This window comes from Beta vulgaris, chromosome 9 (assembly GCF_026745355.1).
Source record: "Beta vulgaris subsp. vulgaris cultivar EL10 chromosome 9, EL10.2, whole genome shotgun sequence".
NCBI classification, from domain to species: domain Eukaryota; kingdom Viridiplantae; phylum Streptophyta; class Magnoliopsida; order Caryophyllales; family Amaranthaceae; genus Beta; species Beta vulgaris.
Window position 1 is genome coordinate 7,083,419 of NC_079210.1, and position 18,833 is coordinate 7,102,251.

The 18,833-nt window shown below is 35.9% G+C and overlaps 2 protein-coding genes across 4 annotated transcripts; one reads left to right on the forward strand and one right to left on the reverse strand.

Annotated features, from left to right (window-relative positions):
• LOC104902964 (hypothetical protein) lies at positions 1-3,675 on the forward strand. Of its 2 annotated transcripts, XM_010690920.4 has the most exons (6): positions 2-480; positions 978-1,123; positions 1,226-1,394; positions 2,114-2,209; positions 2,845-2,927; positions 3,049-3,675. In XM_010690920.4, exons 1-6 carry the CDS (start codon positions 100-102, stop codon positions 3,176-3,178), a joined length of 1,005 nt encoding a protein of 334 aa, XP_010689222.2. In that variant the 5' UTR covers positions 2-99; the 3' UTR covers positions 3,179-3,675. The 2 variants fall into 2 exon arrangements, with proteins under 2 accessions (XP_019107379.2, XP_010689222.2); XM_019251834.3 differs by lacking the exon at positions 2,114-2,209 and having other exon boundaries at positions 1-480.
• Positions 3,676-5,284: 1,609 nt separating this feature from the next.
• LOC104902963 (long chain acyl-CoA synthetase 8) lies at positions 5,285-16,564 on the reverse strand. Of its 2 annotated transcripts, none has more exons than XM_048635809.2 (12): positions 16,374-16,564; positions 14,799-15,340; positions 14,609-14,689; positions 14,120-14,392; positions 11,208-11,339; positions 10,955-11,128; positions 10,636-10,865; positions 9,683-9,800; positions 7,549-7,680; positions 7,322-7,456; positions 6,447-6,653; positions 5,285-5,836 (listed from the first exon to the last, which is right to left on the reverse strand). In XM_048635809.2, the coding sequence occupies exons 2-12, from the start codon at positions 15,309-15,311 to the stop codon at positions 5,672-5,674; spliced, it is 2,160 nt and encodes a 719-aa protein (XP_048491766.1). In that variant the 5' UTR covers positions 15,312-15,340; positions 16,374-16,564; the 3' UTR covers positions 5,285-5,671. The 2 variants fall into 2 exon arrangements, with proteins under 2 accessions (XP_048491766.1, XP_010689221.2); XM_010690919.4 differs by having other exon boundaries at positions 14,799-15,382.
• Between the last annotated feature and the right edge of the window lie 2,269 nt (positions 16,565-18,833).

The following is an 18,833-nucleotide window of genomic DNA, read 5'->3' on the forward strand; positions in this document are numbered from 1 at the left end:
AAGATTATGGCTACTGAATTTCCACGATGGGATAAATCTAGAGAGCAAAAAGTGCAGAATTAGAATTTTGTGGGATAGGAAAAGCCAAATGCTGCAAAAATGATAGCAAGTGCAAACCTCATCTCCTGCAATTTCTTAAGCTTTGGCCCTCTTCTTCATCCCAAACTTCATCACAAAAATACACTATTATCATTATCCTCCTCCTCTCTTTTACCAAGACCTCCAATTCTTCTGCAACTTAATTATGGTTGGAGGAGACCAATATCTCTAAATAAAAAGAACTGCAATTCCCAAATTTGTTTAAGTTCAATTTCTGAGGACCCAATTGTTGAAGAAAGAGAATCTGATGAAGATGAAAATGGGGTTGAAGGTGATGGAGATGGTGGTAGTGGTGGAGATTGGACAACCTCAATTTTGCTCTTCTTTTTCTGGGCTGCCATTATGTACTATGTTTTTAATCTCTCTCCTAATCAAACCCCAGTAAGTTCTATTTTTGCAAATTTTATCTGGGTATTTAGTTGGTTGTTTATCTTCGTTAATTTCGTGTAAGGTTCAGGTTGAGTTAGCAGGTCGTGTCAATTTTTTTCAACTCTAAATAAAATGGTAAGAGTTAGAAGAAATATAACTAAAGAAAAGGGTGAAACTAAGACACGTATCTACATAAATATATTATGAAGGAAAATTCTAGTTGTGCTGAGCTTATTCATTGTGTCTTCTATTGATGTCGAAGCTCACGATAAAATGGCTGAATGAATAATAATGCTACTGCAATTTGTTATATGGAGTTGGCTATAAATATTTAATACATAAGTGGTTACAAATGTTGGATTATGCCCATTCCAGAACTACTCTTATGTTTTTTTGTTGCTTATGTGGTAGGGTCGAGTATTTGACATGGGTACTTAAGGTGAAATAAAGCGTCCATGTAACATTGAATCACACTATACACTAATGACTTTGCCTTCTATTGACTGCAGTCAAGGGACTTGTACTTCGTGAAGAAGCTTTCCAACTTGGTTGGGGACGATGGATTCGAGATGAATAAAGTACTCGTGTCGCTCTGGTACATCATGGGTTTGTGGCCAATTGTTTACAGCATGCTACTAATCCCCTCTGGTAGAAGGTATATGTACCTGCAAAAAAGTCATGTTCTGCTTAGCATTTTAACCTTCATCTGAATATGCAACCTTGTTTGCCCTGAATACTAGTGTTTCTTATTCTGCAGCTCTAAAAGTGGCATTCCTGTCGGGCTGTTTGCCACTCTTTCATTTTTTGGAGGTGCTTATGTTCTTCTTCCCTATTTCATTATTTGGAGACCTCCACCACCCAAGGTCAAAGAAGGCGAATTAAGTAGCTGGCCTCTGAATTTCCTGGAATCAAAGCTAACTGCTGGGGTAAGAACTAATTTACATAGGTAAAGAAAATATTACTTAAAGAAGAATTATTTTTAATCCCTGATCTTTAAGCCTGCTTCCCATACCTAAGAAGCAAGAGAGTGAAGGGGGATTCCTGGAAAAAAGAGCAAATTATAAATATTCAGTTTATATGCAATCACACTAATGGTGAAGTGCTTCCCTTTTATCGAAGGACATAATAATAGAGAAGCCGAGTCGACATGCGTAGGTTGGAGGTTTGGGAATTTGTTTGAAGTTAATACCTAGTATAGGATGTCATATCAGACAAGCAAGTAGCTTTCATATATGACTCACTTTTCATTGCTTTTCGCTTGGGGAATAATACCAGTTTGTTGGACTAAATTTGCGAGATAGAGATAGAGATAGAGATAGAGATAGAGATAGAGGTGAACAGAGACTAGTTGCAGTGTGTTATGAAGGAAGCTCTATGAATATACTATGAGTAGTGGAGCAAGTCATAGTTACAGGAAACCATCTGAATTTCTTATTGGAAAACAAAACTGTCATGGTTTTTGCAGAATCCCTTATACTGTGCACACGTTTTACTCTCCTCTCTATTGTATTCTTTGTACAGCCATCCAAAGAAATCCTCAAGGAAAAAGCTTTTCCCCGCATAGCTTTTAAATGTCTTCATTGGAGTTTTGTATGTGAGTGATATTTATAATTTAAAATACCAACTGACCTTTACTGGTTTTCAGTTCTTTGGCGCTGTAGGACTAGGCCTCATAGTATATGCAGGCTTGGCACAAGGTGATTGGCAGGAGTTCTATCAGTACTTCAGAGAAAGCAAGTTGGTAAGTTGTGATGCCAGTGAGGTCTTATCTTACTCCTGCTTGCTTATGTATTGTTGGTTTGCAAATCCCCAGGTCCTCATATATCTTTAATGCAATCAACTTTATCTTGGTCATTTAATTGACACTAAAGACCTAAGAACTAGGTGTGGTTAGGAAAATTTTGAAATCCAAAGGATTTTATGATAAAGACTTTCAAAATCCATCACTAAAGATGTCCATTTACAAAATCACTATAGGGAACCTTAAAAAGAAGAATCAGAAGAGCATACTTCTTCTGAAACTAACAAAAGAAGAGAAAGGGGTATTCTGCAAATGGTACACTTCTTGTGTCATTTCGACAGATTTTTAGGGGGGGGGGGGGTACAATCTTGTTCCTTTTCTTATACTTCACCCAATCGAAGATTTTTAAGTTAATTTTCTTGTGAATTTTCCTATCAAGAGCACTGCAAACATAAGTTTCTTAGGCTGCAAAAAAACCTTAACATTTCAGCTGGTTATCTATCTGAAAATTTGAATTTATATGCATCTTTTGGTCTTTCGGAGTCCCTAATCAGGAGTTCTCCTAACTCTCATTTCAGAATTCGATTTTGGGCATTAACTCGGCATCTGTAAATTTTTGCCTTTTACTGTCTCAGGTCCATGCAACTAGCCTTGATTTCACTCTTCTATCAGCGTTTGCACCTTTCTGGGTTTACAATGATATGACAGCAAGAAAATGGTGAGATCCAAGGACTTCGATTATGTATTTCAGTGATGTATTTTGATGAGAACTAGAATATCTGCTTTAATTTCTTGTAGTTGGATTTTGGTGCTGAACTTTCTGATGTTCCTATTTGCAGCTATGACAAGACAGCATGGCTTCTTCCTTTTTCGATAATCCCTCTTTTAGGTCCTGCTTTATACCTTCTTCTGCGGCCACCACTAACAACAATGCCTGTTTCACTTGAAAGTACATTGAAGTCTGATTGAGGGTTTGTTTACTACTTATTGGGCTTTCAATCACATGACGCATCAAATGGCGTGAGAGGATTATTTCCTCAGATAAATATGGCTGCTATGGCTGAATATAGATGCAGCACTTATCCGCTGATTCTCGACATGCAAATGACTATCGTTTGAGTCTGAGTAAACTTGTTATCCTACAAGTTAGAGATCATCAACCCATTTTAGTTTGAGAAACGAGAATCTCAGAGAGAGCTCATCAGCAGTTCTCAGTTGAAAAGTATCCAAGGCTTCTTTTGTTTGGGCAACTTCTGTTTCCCCCTAACCCCCTTGGATCTACCCATCTACCATAAATAAAAAAAAAAAAAAAAAACCCCTTGGAACTATAGATAAATGTTTCCTATGCTATAGTTATCAAATCTCACTTTAATTCATTATTTTCATTCAATTGTGGAACTTTTTGCATGTCAAGATAGTTTGTGTTAAGATACTCATTCTTGAAGTTCATAGTGATTTTCCCAATATTTTTTTTCGGTTTTTTCACCAGGTCTATACTTTATCAAAATTCATAGGGTACTCCTAATTTTAAAAAAATGCACCAAGTACCCTTATTATTTTCACAAAATGCATGAAATGTCCTTAATGACTAACGGTGTTAAGTTTCCGTTAGTCATAAGGATTAATTAACCCCTTTAATCCTAATTAACCCCTCTAATCCTAATCCCAAAACCCTAAAAAGTAACCCTAACACCTAACCCCCACCTTAAACCCTAACTCTAATCACCCAACCACCCCTTTCCCCACCCCACCTCTTCCTCCACCCCTCTAGCCCACCCTCCCCCCACCCTCATTGCCACCCCCCTCGCCACCCCATCCCGCACCTGCCGCAACCCCTCCCCTGCACCCCGTAGCCCACCCACCCGCGTAGCCACCACGAACCGTTTCGCCTTCGAACCCACACAATTGAACCTGTACCTCCTTCCTTCACCCCTGCACACTCTGAGCTCCCCATCTCTTCCTCTCTTAATCAAAAAAACCAAAACAAAAACAATATATACTAATTCAACTTTACATCAAACAAATAACAGACAACAATGGCGATTTTTTATTAAATTTTTTTACGAGGCAATCAACCGGCAACAAAGAAGAGAGAGAAGCGGAAAGTTGTGAGGGAAAGAGGAGAAGACGCCATTGATGAAGAGCGAAGAAAATAATTAGGGTTTCCATTCAAATTGGTTTTCGCAAATTGATTTCGCAAAAGCTTTTCGAAAATGGTTTTTGATTTCGAAAATGTTTTCGAAATTGATTTTCGAAAATGTTTTCGAAATTGATTTTCGAAAATGATTTCGAAAATGTTTTCGAAAATGATTTCGAAAAGGTTTTCGAAAATTGATTTGTGAAATCAGTTTTTAAAATCAGTGGTCTGGTGGTTTCTACAGCAGGGGAGGGGGGATGCTGCCGGGGTGGGGCTCGTGGGGGTGGGGGTGGGGTGGGGTGGGGGAGGGAGGGGGAAGGGAGGTGGCGATGGTGGTGGTTGGGTGGTGGTTGTGGGGTTAGGGCTTCAAGTTATGGGGTTAGGTTAGGGTTTAATTAGTTAATTAGGGTTTAATTATGATTAGAGGAGTTAATTAACCCTAATGACTAACGGAAACTTGACACCGTTAGTCATTAAGGGCATTTCGTGCATTTTACTGAAATAATAAGGGTACCTGGTGCATTAAAAAAAATTAAGGGTAGCCCATGAATTTTGGAAAACCACAGGTGTATCTAGTGAAAAAATCCTTTTATATTTTTTATATAAAAAAAAGTTACTATGTAATTTCACTAGGCTAGACCTGATCATCTGAGGGCTTTCGGAACAAAATACTTGTATTGCTTTCGTTCGCCAACTTAGTCTTGTTGGATAAATATCTCCAAACTAGGGACATCTTGCCATAGAAAAATTACCATATACAACATGATTGCAAGAATTGTGACATTTTCTGAAGTATAAAGTGTTCTAAGGATTTTGATACAGAGAAAAATCTTATTGGATACATATCTCAAAATTTGTGACAGTTCCCTAAACTAAACAAGTCAGGTCCTCTTAACATCTGGGGCCTTCAAGGATTTTGAGCAAGTAAACCCAATAAGTGCAGGCATGCAGCCTGTAAACCTATCTCAGCTTGTGAAGGCTTTCATTAATATGTTAACCAGATACATAATCCGTGAGACAATATTCTAGGAATGGCGGAGCACATTATAAAATAAAATTCAGCTGATAGTCAAAAACAACACTGGCAATTTCTGTTGCATCAGCAGTATCTTAGCCCATTCTATCCCTTTGAAAAAAAAAAATTAAAAAGGCGTTTTTGGCTCAACAAAAAATGTTCAAGAGTTTAGACTTTAGACAATTACAGACTTACAGTGTAGAAAATTAAAAAGCCTGTACAGTCTTATAGCAGCACAAAAACGTTCAGAGCCACAGATATTGCACGACATGCCACCCAGAATAACCTAGCCAAAGATGTCGACTTTGCATCATGCATATAATTTATTGAGCTCATCCTTGAACTTGGCTTTAACTTGCTCCCTCTTCAGCTTAAGGGCAGCTGTGACTAATCCTGATTCAGGTGTCCATGGATCTGGTAACAATTTAATTTTTGCTGGAATTTCAAACTTGCCCAGCCTTGCATCCTTTCCAACCTGTATACAAAAGCCCCAAAAAAGTACTTTACACTAGGACAGAGCCAAAAAAAACCTCTTATGTTCATATTTTATATAGATTCAGCATAAGTTCTGAAGTCTATAAAGACATTTATGCATATTTCTTCCTAACTCTGACGTGTTAAGCATAATTTCCCTGATCAGATTGGTTTTTATTCTTAAGGTAGCACATGAGCCAATTTGGAATAGATTTTCAAATCTCAACTAAGATCAAGATAACAAGAGTTAGAAAACAATTATACTACTTTTACTGGATTTTTGATGATTCATACTTAATTAGCAATCAGATGTGGATCATATATGGGTCGGATCACAGATGTTACACAAGCTCCAACTCCTTTTAGGTTCGAATCGAATTTTCATATTTTTGGATTCTGATTGAATTTTTTTCTTCAGCTCAAGTCAGACTTGGATTGGATTTGAATGCATTGCCTTCCCTACCACAGTCCACAACTTCAACTAGGCTCTATATACTGACTTCCAGCACATTTCCCGTAGTCAACAATGACTTGTGAGTTGTGACATGCTATTTATGAATAAGAATTTAAAATTGCATAGAAGAAAGCTATATTTTTCAACTACTACTAACCTTTGACAGAGACGCTTGGACTTCCTTGATTGCTTCAGCTTTATCACACAGCTCACTTAAACTTTTGTATTGGATGCCAGACTCTTCAGCCCACTTCTCCAATTCCGTATGTGAAGGAACAACGAGAGCAACACAATAACTATGGAATGGATCTGCATGTACCATAATATTGCCTACATAATTGCTTGACATCAATGCTGCCTCAACCTGCGACCATGAACAAACCATTGACATTTCGTTAACACGCTCATCTTCAAGGTATCAGCCAGTTAAATTTGACCTAAGTTATGTTGGAGAAGGCTATAACCTTAAAAGTCCAACTTAAATCATGGCTTCACCGACTAGAAAAAAGGCAGGCAAGCCATCTATCTTACAGTAGTATGCCTCCATTTGATGAACTTGTCATCATTCAAACTGAGACCGGACGGGAACCCAGCTCTAACAAAGCAACAAAACTATGATATCCGATGAATTGTAGATTTTTAATAATTAATCAATCATAGCTATATCTGTGTACCATAGAAGACAGAGAACCTCCACACTGAATCAAGCACATGACGTTCATCTAATAGGAGAATAAAACATGGACAATGTCCCTGAAATCTTCTAAAACTAGTGTAATTATAAATATCCCTTTTTTAATGGGGACAGGAAATACTTTCTTTTTAGACTTTGGATAATAATGGACTAAACAAAAAGTTCTCATTACACTAAATTATCTGCAGTTAGATTCATTGGAGTATCAAGGATAAGGCTTCATGTATCTACCTCACTACCTATTCTGCACAAGGGCCTTTTTACAGGATGTTGATGTTGATATTGATAAAAATCATTCTAAGGAAACGACAAAAAAACTTTACAAGGCACGGACCCACCTTCCCAAGGGAGATATATTCTCCATGTTGAAGCTTTACGATATCTTTCTTTCTATCAATAATTTCAAGGCATCCATCTGCGTGATATTGCCCAATATCACCTGTGTAAAACCACCCCATTCCTCTTTCATCAACCTGAAAGTATGAGAGTTGAAGTACTGAAATATAGGAGCAGAAGCTATTATGAGATTGGACTCTGCCCATCAATGAAAATGCTAAAATAATACCTTGTAGACTTCTTTAGTTTTCTCGTCATTTTGAAAATAACCAACTGTTACACTGTGCCCACCAATAAGAATCTCGCCTCTGGGCATTGGTTTGTCAGATGTTCTGTACCCACCTTCTTCCCATGAAACAAGCTGCAGATCCAAATGGAAGATTGTCAAAGACGAAAAAAATCCACCAAACTTAGTAGCTAATGACACAGATCACTAAGACCTGAATAATTATAGAAGTAAGCAGGATACTGCAACATCATACTTGAACAAAGCTATGTATAGATTATAGGCAGTGCATCAGCTGTTCCTCAATGGCCGAAAACTTAGTCAATAAATATTCCACCAGAAGATACTCATAGCTCCCATTTGGATAAAGCAAAAAGATATTTGGATCAGAGTCATCCAACTGGCAGTTGCAGGCACAGCATCAAGTACTAATGTCTTATTTAAAACATAGGACATAGAGTTCAAGTTGTGTTTAGATTACATATCTCGGGATACAGAAACATCTGATTTCTATTCGCATTATGTTAGTCATCCCCTATCTTCATGAAATAAAACGCTTTTGGTTAATACAAGAAGCTGCAAGAGGTGGCCCCAAGGAATCTGACAACCAAGTTCTCCAGTACGATTGATGGATTATGTGTGATTAGTAACTTCAGGGGGTTCTTTGTCCTATCTTTATAAGCCCAAGTACCTTTCTCATTTTTGAAGATTATCAGGTTACTTATATTTTCTGTTATTGGTCTCATTTAAAACAAAATAGCATAGTTGTTCATTCACCAGTTGAATATAGCAAAGATTAATTTCATGAATAGCTCTATAGTTAATCACAAACCATCTTAACCCCCCCCCCCCCCGGGTTCATTAAAAAGAATCCACCCATTTATCTTGGTTCTTTTATTTGTTCTCGACATACACGCTACAGGTCCAGTAATTACTAGTCTTGTATCTTCAACAAGCGCTTTATGATTATAATTAACTAGCATGCTAAAACATACATATACAGTTTAAAATTTATACATATGAGCTTGACATAAGCAAATTCTTCAGAGAAGATAAGAGGGGGGGGGGGGAGAGAGAGAGATTAATTATCAGTTTTTGGCAATAATTTTCTCCATTTGGACACATGAATATTTGTTTTGATATCCAAACTTGTTACAATTCACATGTACAGTTTGGATATAGAATGAGTTAGGAACCTAGGATAACGTCATTAATGAATCAAAACAATAACTAACAATCAAGATCAATTAAAAGCAAAATAAATAGGTTGACTCAATGTATTGCAATTTTGTATTTATATTTCCAATCTATTTTAGAGAAATAGTTGGATCTTAAGATATTATTCGCATAATAACATGATTAGCCAAAAAAACTCATTATCGCATGCCTTCCAAAGATTTTCAATATGATATGATGCAATAAACTTTTCAGATTTATAACTCCATTTAAGTAAGACAAAATTTCACCTACATATATCATTTGTCCTTCATTGGTGTGTTTAAGAAACCGAAATTAAGTGTTTCACATCTTACCCATCATATATAGACATTTAGGTCTTATTCTTTACATCTATAAGAAAAATTCCCGGCCTAATAAGCTCAAATGAGTTCAAATGAAGCCAATTAAGTTCAAGTAATTTCAGGCAAGTTCAAAGGTATTGTATTCAAACTCTTCATTTAACTTCCAACACTCTTGTTAGATCCTCGATAAGCAGACATGGGTATGGACACTTTGACAATTCATTATGGACTAAGATCATGGATATTTTCATGAAATAGTCAAGTCACACACTTCGACACGAATTCCTAAGTCTGTGTGATATACGTTGAAATAAGTTCATTTTTTAATGTCCATAAATTCAAAATATTACAAATGAGTTTGAAGTACATGGCTAGAAGTTCTATTCAAAAATAAAAAGATAAGTGAAGTTCAAATCAGAGCTACAAAGTTCTGATAGATTCAGCTTAGGTCAAATAAGTTCGGATAATTTATATTCATACGAGTTGAGGACTTTCATGTGAAAAAAACACACCTTAAACCAATTAAAAACTTCTTAAAGTGAGAGTTGAGAGCAGTCCTAAGAGACGTATTCACATTTCACACCTATTAAGATTCAGAACAATAGCATATAGCATACCTTAATGTAACAACATGGTAGGGGAGGACCAACACGTCCAACAGTAATGTCATCCCACTCGGAGAAAGCTGCGCCAGCACAAGTCTCTGTCAAACCATAACCTTGTCCGACAGGCGCCCTAAAATCAGGAATTTAGCTCAAGTCAGGTCAAGAAAGTCAAGCATGACTAGCATTAAAGACCGTCAATGTCAAAACATGTCTCTGTAATACCTTCATCAAAAAACCACATGGTCCACGCTAAGCCAGTCAGATACGTTTACAAAAGCCAATCAAAAAAACATTTACAGGGGAATATCAACAAGGAAATTCACAAGAAAAACACTTCCAATAGATGGTTCTTTTCCCCCACACAGGGGAAGAAGACGAATCAAAATTACAGACCTTCCTAAACACCACCGTCGATGAAAACTACACTAGGTAATAGTTCTTTTACTATTGACACAAAGTTTTTGAACGAACTGTTCTACAAGTTTTATGCAGCAACTTAAAAAACCTGTCCATTGTTCATCGTATTTTCCAGAATGCATATCATTGGGTTTTAAGGGGAAAGGGGGAGGAGCATATGGAGTGACGAATTCATACACCAAACAACGGCACATCTATATTTGGCAGTGCAATCTACAAATGAGAGATATGAACTGGCTCCATCTCTTTCCTGAAATCTTCTCCCAAACAAATAGAAAAGAAATAAAATCTGACAACAGGTACTCATTCCTGGGTCCTTGTTAGAAACCAACAAGCGAATATTGGCATGCTTAGCTTAAACCCAATTGTTGCCAGGCAAAGAAAGCCAATAAAGGTAGTGCAGTCACACTGGTCAACTATGAAAAATTCTTTATAATATCTGAAGCATTCAACGATGGAAAATTGCAGCATAAACGCCCAACTAGAAGCAGAGCAAACTAAATACTATCAAACACTAAACAGGGATCTAACCAAGACAGAAACTTTACCCCATACAGATATTAATAAATCGCTGTGACTCTCCAGATAACGGGGCTCCACCACACAGCATAAAACGTATACGCCCGCCAAGAACGGACTGAATTTTTTTGAAAACAATCACATCCCACAGTAATTTCTCCAGCCCCCAAGCACCGAACCAACTTCCTTCTACTGCAGTTAATCGACGTTTATAAGCTACATTGAAAAGCTTTTTAATAAAACCCCCCTTCTCTTCAACCTGAAACAAGCAGAATTACAGGGGAAAAAAGTAATCAATAGCAAAAATCTTCTCATTTTACAGGTTTAGAGTACAGATTCAGAGTTAACCTTTTTAATAACTCCATCACGAACACGATCTATAATTGCTGGAACTGCTGCCATGAGGGTGGGCTGCAATACTGACACATCTCCCTTGGTTCCTTTCTTTATTTTGTTTGAGGTATCAGTCAATGTCAATGTTGAACCATAACCAATTGCAGCACCTGAAGCCAACATCACAGTCTGCACAGACGAATTCAAATTTTAATTAAAATTTATAAATTTAATAGGAAAAACAAAAGAAAAGAGTATGTATCATTACCTCAGCTTCCAATTCCAAAACATGAGCTAGAGGCAAATATGCCAAGTACACGTCATCTCGTCCAAGACCAGGCACCACAGTCATGACAGCTGCAGCAGTTGCTACTATGTTTCCATGAGTCATCATAACTCCCTAATAAGAATTGTAAAAAGTATTAAAAAGAAACAATTATTATTGCAAACATAGAAATTAATGTTGAGTCATAGAAGTCATCCGACATGTAGCATGAATCAACATAAATTAATAACTCCCTAATATGAATTGCGTAGAATGGTATCAACAAATACTTCCTCCTTTCTTTTTTAGTTGCAACGTTTCCCTTATTTGAAAATTTCACATTAATTGCAACCTTATCTTATTTGGTAATACTTCCTCCGTTTCTTTTTACGGTTTAACTTTTACACTATTCACAAACTCTACTTGGTTTATCTTTGGTGAATTATAGTTAGGGAAAAACATATTCATGTGGGGTCTTATTAGATTCGTCTCAATGTATATTTTCCGAATATCTACTTTCTATAATTTTTAAGTATCGGTAATTAAAGATATTCATGGTTGAAGTTATGCATTGGCAAGCGTGATAGTCAAACAATTGCAAGTAAAAAGAAACAGGGGAAGTATATTCTATCTATCTATCTCCTATAGTCCTATCACATGGGTCCCACTTTTTATCTATCTCTATCTCTCTCCTCTTTACATAGCTTTCTTAAAAAATGCGTCAGTGATGTTGCAATAATAATGGAACCAATAGCAGAGCCGGGATTCACAATCAAGGATACCATGAAAAAACTACCAAATAACGGTTCGTAACACTGAAACATAATTCATGTTAAACACTTACAACCTTTTTTTTTTTAGCAAACTACCGCCTCCTCTCCCCTTCTTTTTCTCTCTTCTCTTTCCTCTCCTACAAAATCCTAATTTTTAACCTAGGGGGTACCACCACCCTTTTGGGCGGTGGCAAACCCCTTTTCTCGTTTTATTACTAGTTTTTTATGTTTATTTTTCCAATAAATTTCAGCCTCTCTCTAATGGAGAGTTTTTCTACCCATATATTGAGTTTTATCTCTCTCCATGTGAGAGTTTAGAGAATTTTTTCTTTTTTTTGGTTTTTTGTGTAATTCAAGATGTTGATTTGTTGATCGAATTTGCGCGGAGTTGCAATAGATGTCAAGACTTCGTTTACAATCACTTGAATTGAATCCGGTTCTACTTGAAAACTACAAAAGATCGACAGAACCCCTTGCACAAGGCTGCATCAGACAACGATGTGAAAGACAAGGGTTTTCAGAAGTGTTAGATCTACTCAACGATCGTGGTTTTATCATATTAGATTTGTATTTATTTCATTTTGATATGTATTTGTTTAGTTTTGACTTCCATTGTAGATGTCGTATGACTTTGAATCAATGAATTAATGTTAATTTAAAAAAAAAAAACCTTTTTTTAAATAATACGATATGATATCAATATAGGAAATTATTTCCCATGACTTGGATTTGATCCATTTACAACTTTAACATTTGATTTTATTTTTTTTTTCAATTGCACTTAGAAGTTTGGGCTTCTCGAGAGGGATTTTCGTGCTATTTTTTTCTCGATATATTTATACCAATTATATAATATTTTATATTAATTCATGGGTTGTGTTCAATTTGTATAGAAAGTGGTACAATCTGTACTACTAATGGTAAGAAAATGTGCTATTATGTCATTAACTTTAACAAAATATCTAACTTTTCAAAAAAAAGTAACTAGTTTATTTTTAGATATATTGATACTCAAAATTGTGTATTATTGACAAATGTGAAAGTTTTTTATTAAGTGGAAAGAGGAGTTTTACATATTTCAGTTGCTTTACGTAAGATGACAGCTTTTAAAAAATTGGGTCTTACCCCTTGTTTTAGCATTTTCTCTTTTCTATGTTGTGCCCCCAAATATTTTTCTTCTTTCAAGTTTTGCTCACCCCTTTACATCAATAAACTTGTATAAATGGATTCTGCCAACAATACACTTACTTTAAATTATTTTGTTAGTACTGCACTTAAATTGATATATCTTAACTACCATAAACCATTTATTAATAAGGGTTAGCTTTTGTTATAATGTCATTAGTAGCAGATAGAAAACTACCATGCCCCTAATCCCTATCTAAACTAAACCCTAAACCCTTATTTTTTACAGTAGTAATGGGAATTTCCCTTAAAATATAAATTTATTGTAATATGCTACTTAGAATTTACAAGTGTATTTGAGACTTTGAGGAAGATGGAAAAGATAAGGGGAAGAAAGGAGAAAAGGGGGGGGGGGGAAGAACAGCCAAAGCTAGAAGAATTTTGCTAGGCGGGAATCAAACTTGGGGTGCTAGGAACATCATAAATGAAGCCAACCACTATGACACACACATAGTACCAGTATAGTATTGCTAGTTTAATTCTTATATAAAGTTTTTACTCAATTTTTTTTCCCAGCCAAATTTATTTAATTCTTTTTAGGGGTAGCATATGCTACTCCTTGTTACGTAATAGATCCGCCACACAGGAAGTAATTATCTTAACCCACTGCAATCATACAGATAAGTTAAGTCATAGAAGTCATCCGACATGAGCATCATGAAGAAGGTGTAAATAAGAGTTTATATGCAATACAAGCAAAATTGTCCTATCATCTATCTTAATCAACCTCTAGACAGTCTGTTATGAACACAAAGCTAAATCTCATAATAAAGTGTTAGCATAGGTGATTGTTGCCATTTAAAAAAGAAGGCAATACACACATTTTATGGTAAAGGTACTCCATGGATTGCAAAGAGACTGTCTACACATTCAATGACAACATTTACCAATCTCAATAAAAGTGCAACTGTGATTACTGACAAGTTTCTTATTTACTAAAATTTGAGTAACACAAACCTTAGGTAATCCTGTGCTGCCACTCGTATACATAATGACTGCAATATCGTTCTTCTTTGGTAGTCTAGGATCCGTAGGATTATCTTTTCCAAGTTTCTCAACTTCATGAAAAGATGATACTCTCAAGTCACCGACACCATCGCGATTGCCAGAATCACTTGAAGCTCCATCTTCTTCAAAGTAAATAATATTTTTAAGTGTTTCCAATTTTGAAACTATTGAAGCTGCCTTCTTGAATTGCTTTGAATCACATATCAAGGTTGATACTTGAGTCTGTAAATTGCATCAGGAAGAGGAATTAATACCACCAGCTTCATATAGCATTCCCAAGACCTGACTAAACTGATAGTTGATGGAAGTTGCTTTAGTGTATTCTATTACCATCATAGGACAGGCATTAAATATACATCAAGTTGTGAACCGCTCTTTGGGTGAGCCTGACAGCCAAAAATCTAGAAATATATATATTCTCAAAGGCAGATGTATCACCTCGTTAAGGGAATGGATAAGTGCGTCCTCGCCTAAAGAAGCATAGATTGTGACGATCGTAACATTCTGTCTCAAGCATCCCTAGAATAGAAACACAAGTGTTCTTAATACTTTATCATAAGTTACGACTCAAGAAACATAAATTCAAAAGGCAAACAATTTATCTCAACAAAAAAAGATCAGATCCAACCTGCAATGCAATAAACCACTCAGCCCGTGTTTCAGAGAAAATAGCCACACGGGTATTGACATCATGACCTAGCTTAACAAGTCCTGATGCAAAATTAGAAGCACGGTTGAATACTTGTCCAAATGTTTCCCATTGGTATTCACCTAGATGCACCTTCTCAAACTTCCTTCCGTCACTAGCTTGAATTACTTCCGTATCAATTACTTTTCTTGTTCCAAGAAATCGATGACTTTCATGTTTCTTACATGCTTGCTCAAACAAAGCAGCCACAGTTGAGGCCCCATCCCAAGGAACCTCTACCAGCTCCTTGAATTTACCATTACGCATAGCCAAACCGGCTTCACCACCAACTTGCACCGGAACTCCTCTTTGCTTACCCTTCTTCTTGCCCAGAAATATGACTGAAAGCAATAGAGGTATTATCACAGCAATCGCCACTGTCCCGGCAACACCATAAGGGCATTGGCGTTTCAAGAACTCTAGAGAATCGCAATTAGCAAACTTCTCCATCATCTGTGAGCTCCAAGAAGTTCCCTTTGTATCTGCCATTTGCCTAATTTAGATTAAACCTATAAAGCATTCCTCTGCAACAATTTTAATGGAGATTATTCATGAAAGTAATTCATTATTGAGAGATAGATTCAACTATTCAAGAAGTAAACACATGATTTGTTTCCTTATCATACATTCATACAACACAAACGCGGTCAAAATTCCACAATAAAGCAATCAAGGAACCACTAAAATAAATACAAGTCAAAACAAGTAACAGCAAAAGACAAAATTACGGTTCGCCTTTGTACAAGAAATAATGTCGTATTCTCAATCTCTATTATATGGGAACTCTTGAGGACATTAGTGTCCACCCTTTTTTACCAATATAACCCCTAACTAGAAAAGAAAACTACAACACCTACCACTACCTACCACTCTATTGGTTTACAAATAAAAATAAAAATAAAAAAGGGGAAAAACTAGCTAACAAATTGCAAAGCAGTTACCACTCATCCTTCGACTATGACGCATAGCGTGCATATAAAGCTAGTATCTTGCAAAGTGAACTCAAGGGCTATTTAGAAATAGAAAGAATATCATATAACAGGTGTATGTTAATTAGAACCTTAAAATTCCATTAAGATAAAAATGCACATCAAAGTCAATGATGCAAAAGGCTACCTAAATTCCCAAATATAAACCTCATCCCAATCTTATTTAGCTAAAATCATCAAACAAAAGTAACAATCAAACATTCCAACCAAACTAATGATAATATAATACCGTCTTACAGAATCCAAGCTAAATTCCGAAAATCCGATTGCAATAATAACAACATATTAGAGGAGTAAAGACAGGATTACTGATCGATTGACAAAACGGGGGAAATACCTAACAAAAAAAAAAACCACGAAATTTTGAATAGAAGATTTAAGAAATAAAAGAGGTGAAGATTTGAAGATTTAAACAGGAATTTGAGTGAGATCAACAACAATTATGAAGCAAATGATCATTGAATTCAGCTAAAGGAAAAGAATAGATGAGAAGAATCTGAAATTTATGAGAGTGAGAAAATTATACCTTGAACTCTTGAAGTGATGAAAGTTAACCTTGGAATTCTGATATTTTAGTTTTGTTTAAGGCTCGAAAAAGCAGGAGATGTCTGGTTAATGTGCAAAGTGGAGAGAGGCAGAGTCGCATACAGAAGAGAGAACGCTGGAGTATGATTTTTGGGAAACTCAAAATAAATATCCTAACCAAAATTACATAAACAAATGTTCACAATCAGGGGATCCATCTAACTCCACGTTAGAATTTAGGGGCGTTAATCATATGAGTCGAGGTTCGGTATGAACTTAGTTCGACTCGACTTGTTAACATTTTTGAGTCGAGTTTGAGTTTAGTCGAACTCACTTGAGTCGAGTTTTAATCGTGCTTTAACTGAGTCGAGTTTTGATCGAGTAGATTTCGAGTAGTTTGCAAATGTCTAATATTAAAATTAACAATAATAATGTAGAAAAATGTTGAATTGGGTATTCGAGCTCTCATCAGTTTTCGAGTCAAGTATCGAGTTGCTCAGCTAGACTCACCAACATCTCGAGTCGAGCTCGAGTTCGATTCGAGCTCACTCGAGTCGAGCTTTCACCGAAGTTTGACTGAGTTGATCTCGAGTAGCTCGCGGGTTGTCTCATCTCATTGACACTCATGTGATAGATTCAACTTGTGGAATGAAAGGAGTAGGGATGGCAATCCAGTCCGAATCCGACCCTAGTCCGCTCCGATCCGAAGGAAAAAATTCGAGTTGACTCCGACAAAAAAGTAACCCGACTCCGACTCCGTTTAAAAAATCCGACTCCGAGTCGGAGGAGGGTCGGAGTCGGATCTCATAAAATAATCTGACATCCGAATCTGAATCCGACTTTGAGTCAATCAATCCTTTTTTCTTATTTATGTAATGTATTGTTTATGTATAATCTGACTTCAACTTTCAACCAATTGTATTATATAGGATTTTCCCATAGAAAAAATGATTGTTAAAAATAATAGTAATAATTAGATTATTTGTAACATATAAGATTTCCATATGATAATTAGAATAAATTGTAATGATTAAATTATTGTATTATAGAAGACTATTTTATTATAAAAAATTTGAAGAAAAATAAGTCGGATCAGGTTCGGAGTCGGATATTCGGATTTTAAGTCGGATGTCCGAATTTTAAGTCGGGTCGGATCTCGGAGTCGGGTGTTCGGATTTTAAGTCGGGTCGGATTCGGATTTTCAAAGTCGGATGTCGGACTCGGATTTAAAATCCGACTTTCTGTAGGGTCGGAGTCGGATTATGCATAATCCGTCCAAGTCCGACCCGTTGCCATTCTTAGAAAGGAGAGAAATGGTAATTATATATTGAGGATCATCGTATTAGTAATAAGCGATACTATTTTTTCGGACAATATTATTTAAGACTATTTCAATCTGAGATACCAAAAGGAATTGTAATTCTCGTTCTTGACTCGATTGAAGTGGAATAATGAATTTATATATATTTATATTGGATGTTTGGCATCATATGGAAATGATACATACTTACATCCATGAATTTTTAATACATATGTTAAGTAGATATGAAATATGTATAAATTGATAGCAATTACGTATAAATTGAAAAACTGTCAATAAATATGTATAAATCAATCTGAAACATGCATAAACTGATAACAGATATGCATAAAATGATAACAATTATGTTTAAACTGATAATAAATACTCCCTCTGTTTTTTGAACATCTACTAAGGATGCTTATTCCTCATTTAGCAAAAGTAAACAATAATTTAATCATTCTTGACCCACAATCTCTCTCTCTCTCTCTCTCTCTCTCTCTCTCATTCATGCTCTCTATTTGTCTTAAAATATAATAAACTCGCACACTCTCTCTCCTCATTAAAAAAAAGGTGAAGAAACCGAGTGGACCCAATTTTTACACACTCTCTCCAATTTGTCTTTAAGTATGTAACTACGGTAACTGAATACTTCCTCCTTTTTTAATAAGTGCAACATAGAGAAAGTGGGGGAATACCAAGGAATGTAGAGAGGGAAAGTTGGGACCACAATAAAGTAGAGTAATTTAAGTGAAGAAACAAAAAAGTTGTGGTCCCCTCTTGTTTTTTGGTGGCATATTTGTAATAATATTGAACTTTTTTTACCATTTTGAGCTTGGTTGCACTTATTGTGACTATTTCAAATAAGGGAAATGTTGCACCTATTAAGAAACGGAGGTAGTATATCTTTAAGGGGTTACATATAAACCAGCCTTGGCAGAAACTTGTCTCGTCAACTAAGACGTCTTAACCAAGTTTTTCCGATAAGTTTTTAAGAGAACAAAGAGCGAATCTAAGTGTGATATCACAAAATATTACTCCTATCTCTCTACTCATTTTTCGTTTTTTCATTTTGGACTGTCTTAATTCCTTTGACATCTCCTCTGTGGGACCCATCTATTATAATACCTCTTACCTTTCAAATTAGTTGTAATACTTTAT

Excerpts from the sequence above, each read along its gene's own strand:
- LOC104902964 (XM_010690920.4), top strand. The coding sequence starts at position 100 with ATGATAGCAAGTGCAAACCTCATCTCCTGCAATTTCTTAAGCTTTGGC. Across the intron at positions 1,124-1,225 it reads CTAATCCCCTCTGGTAGAAG|CTCTAAAAGTGGCATTCCTG; the intron begins GTATATGTACCT and ends CTTATTCTGCAG. Across the intron at positions 1,395-2,113 it reads AATCAAAGCTAACTGCTGGG|TTCTTTGGCGCTGTAGGACT; the intron begins GTAAGAACTAAT and ends ACTGGTTTTCAG.
- LOC104902963 (XM_010690919.4), bottom strand. The coding sequence starts at position 15,347 with ATGGCAGATACAAAGGGAACTTCTTGGAGCTCACAGATGATGGAGAAG. Across the intron at positions 7,681-9,682 it reads TACCATGTTGTTACATTAAG|CTTGTTTCATGGGAAGAAGG; the intron begins GTATGCTATATG and ends TTGGATCTGCAG. Across the intron at positions 6,654-7,321 it reads AATATATCTCCCTTGGGAAG|GTTGAGGCAGCATTGATGTC; the intron begins GTGGGTCCGTGC and ends TCATGGTCGCAG.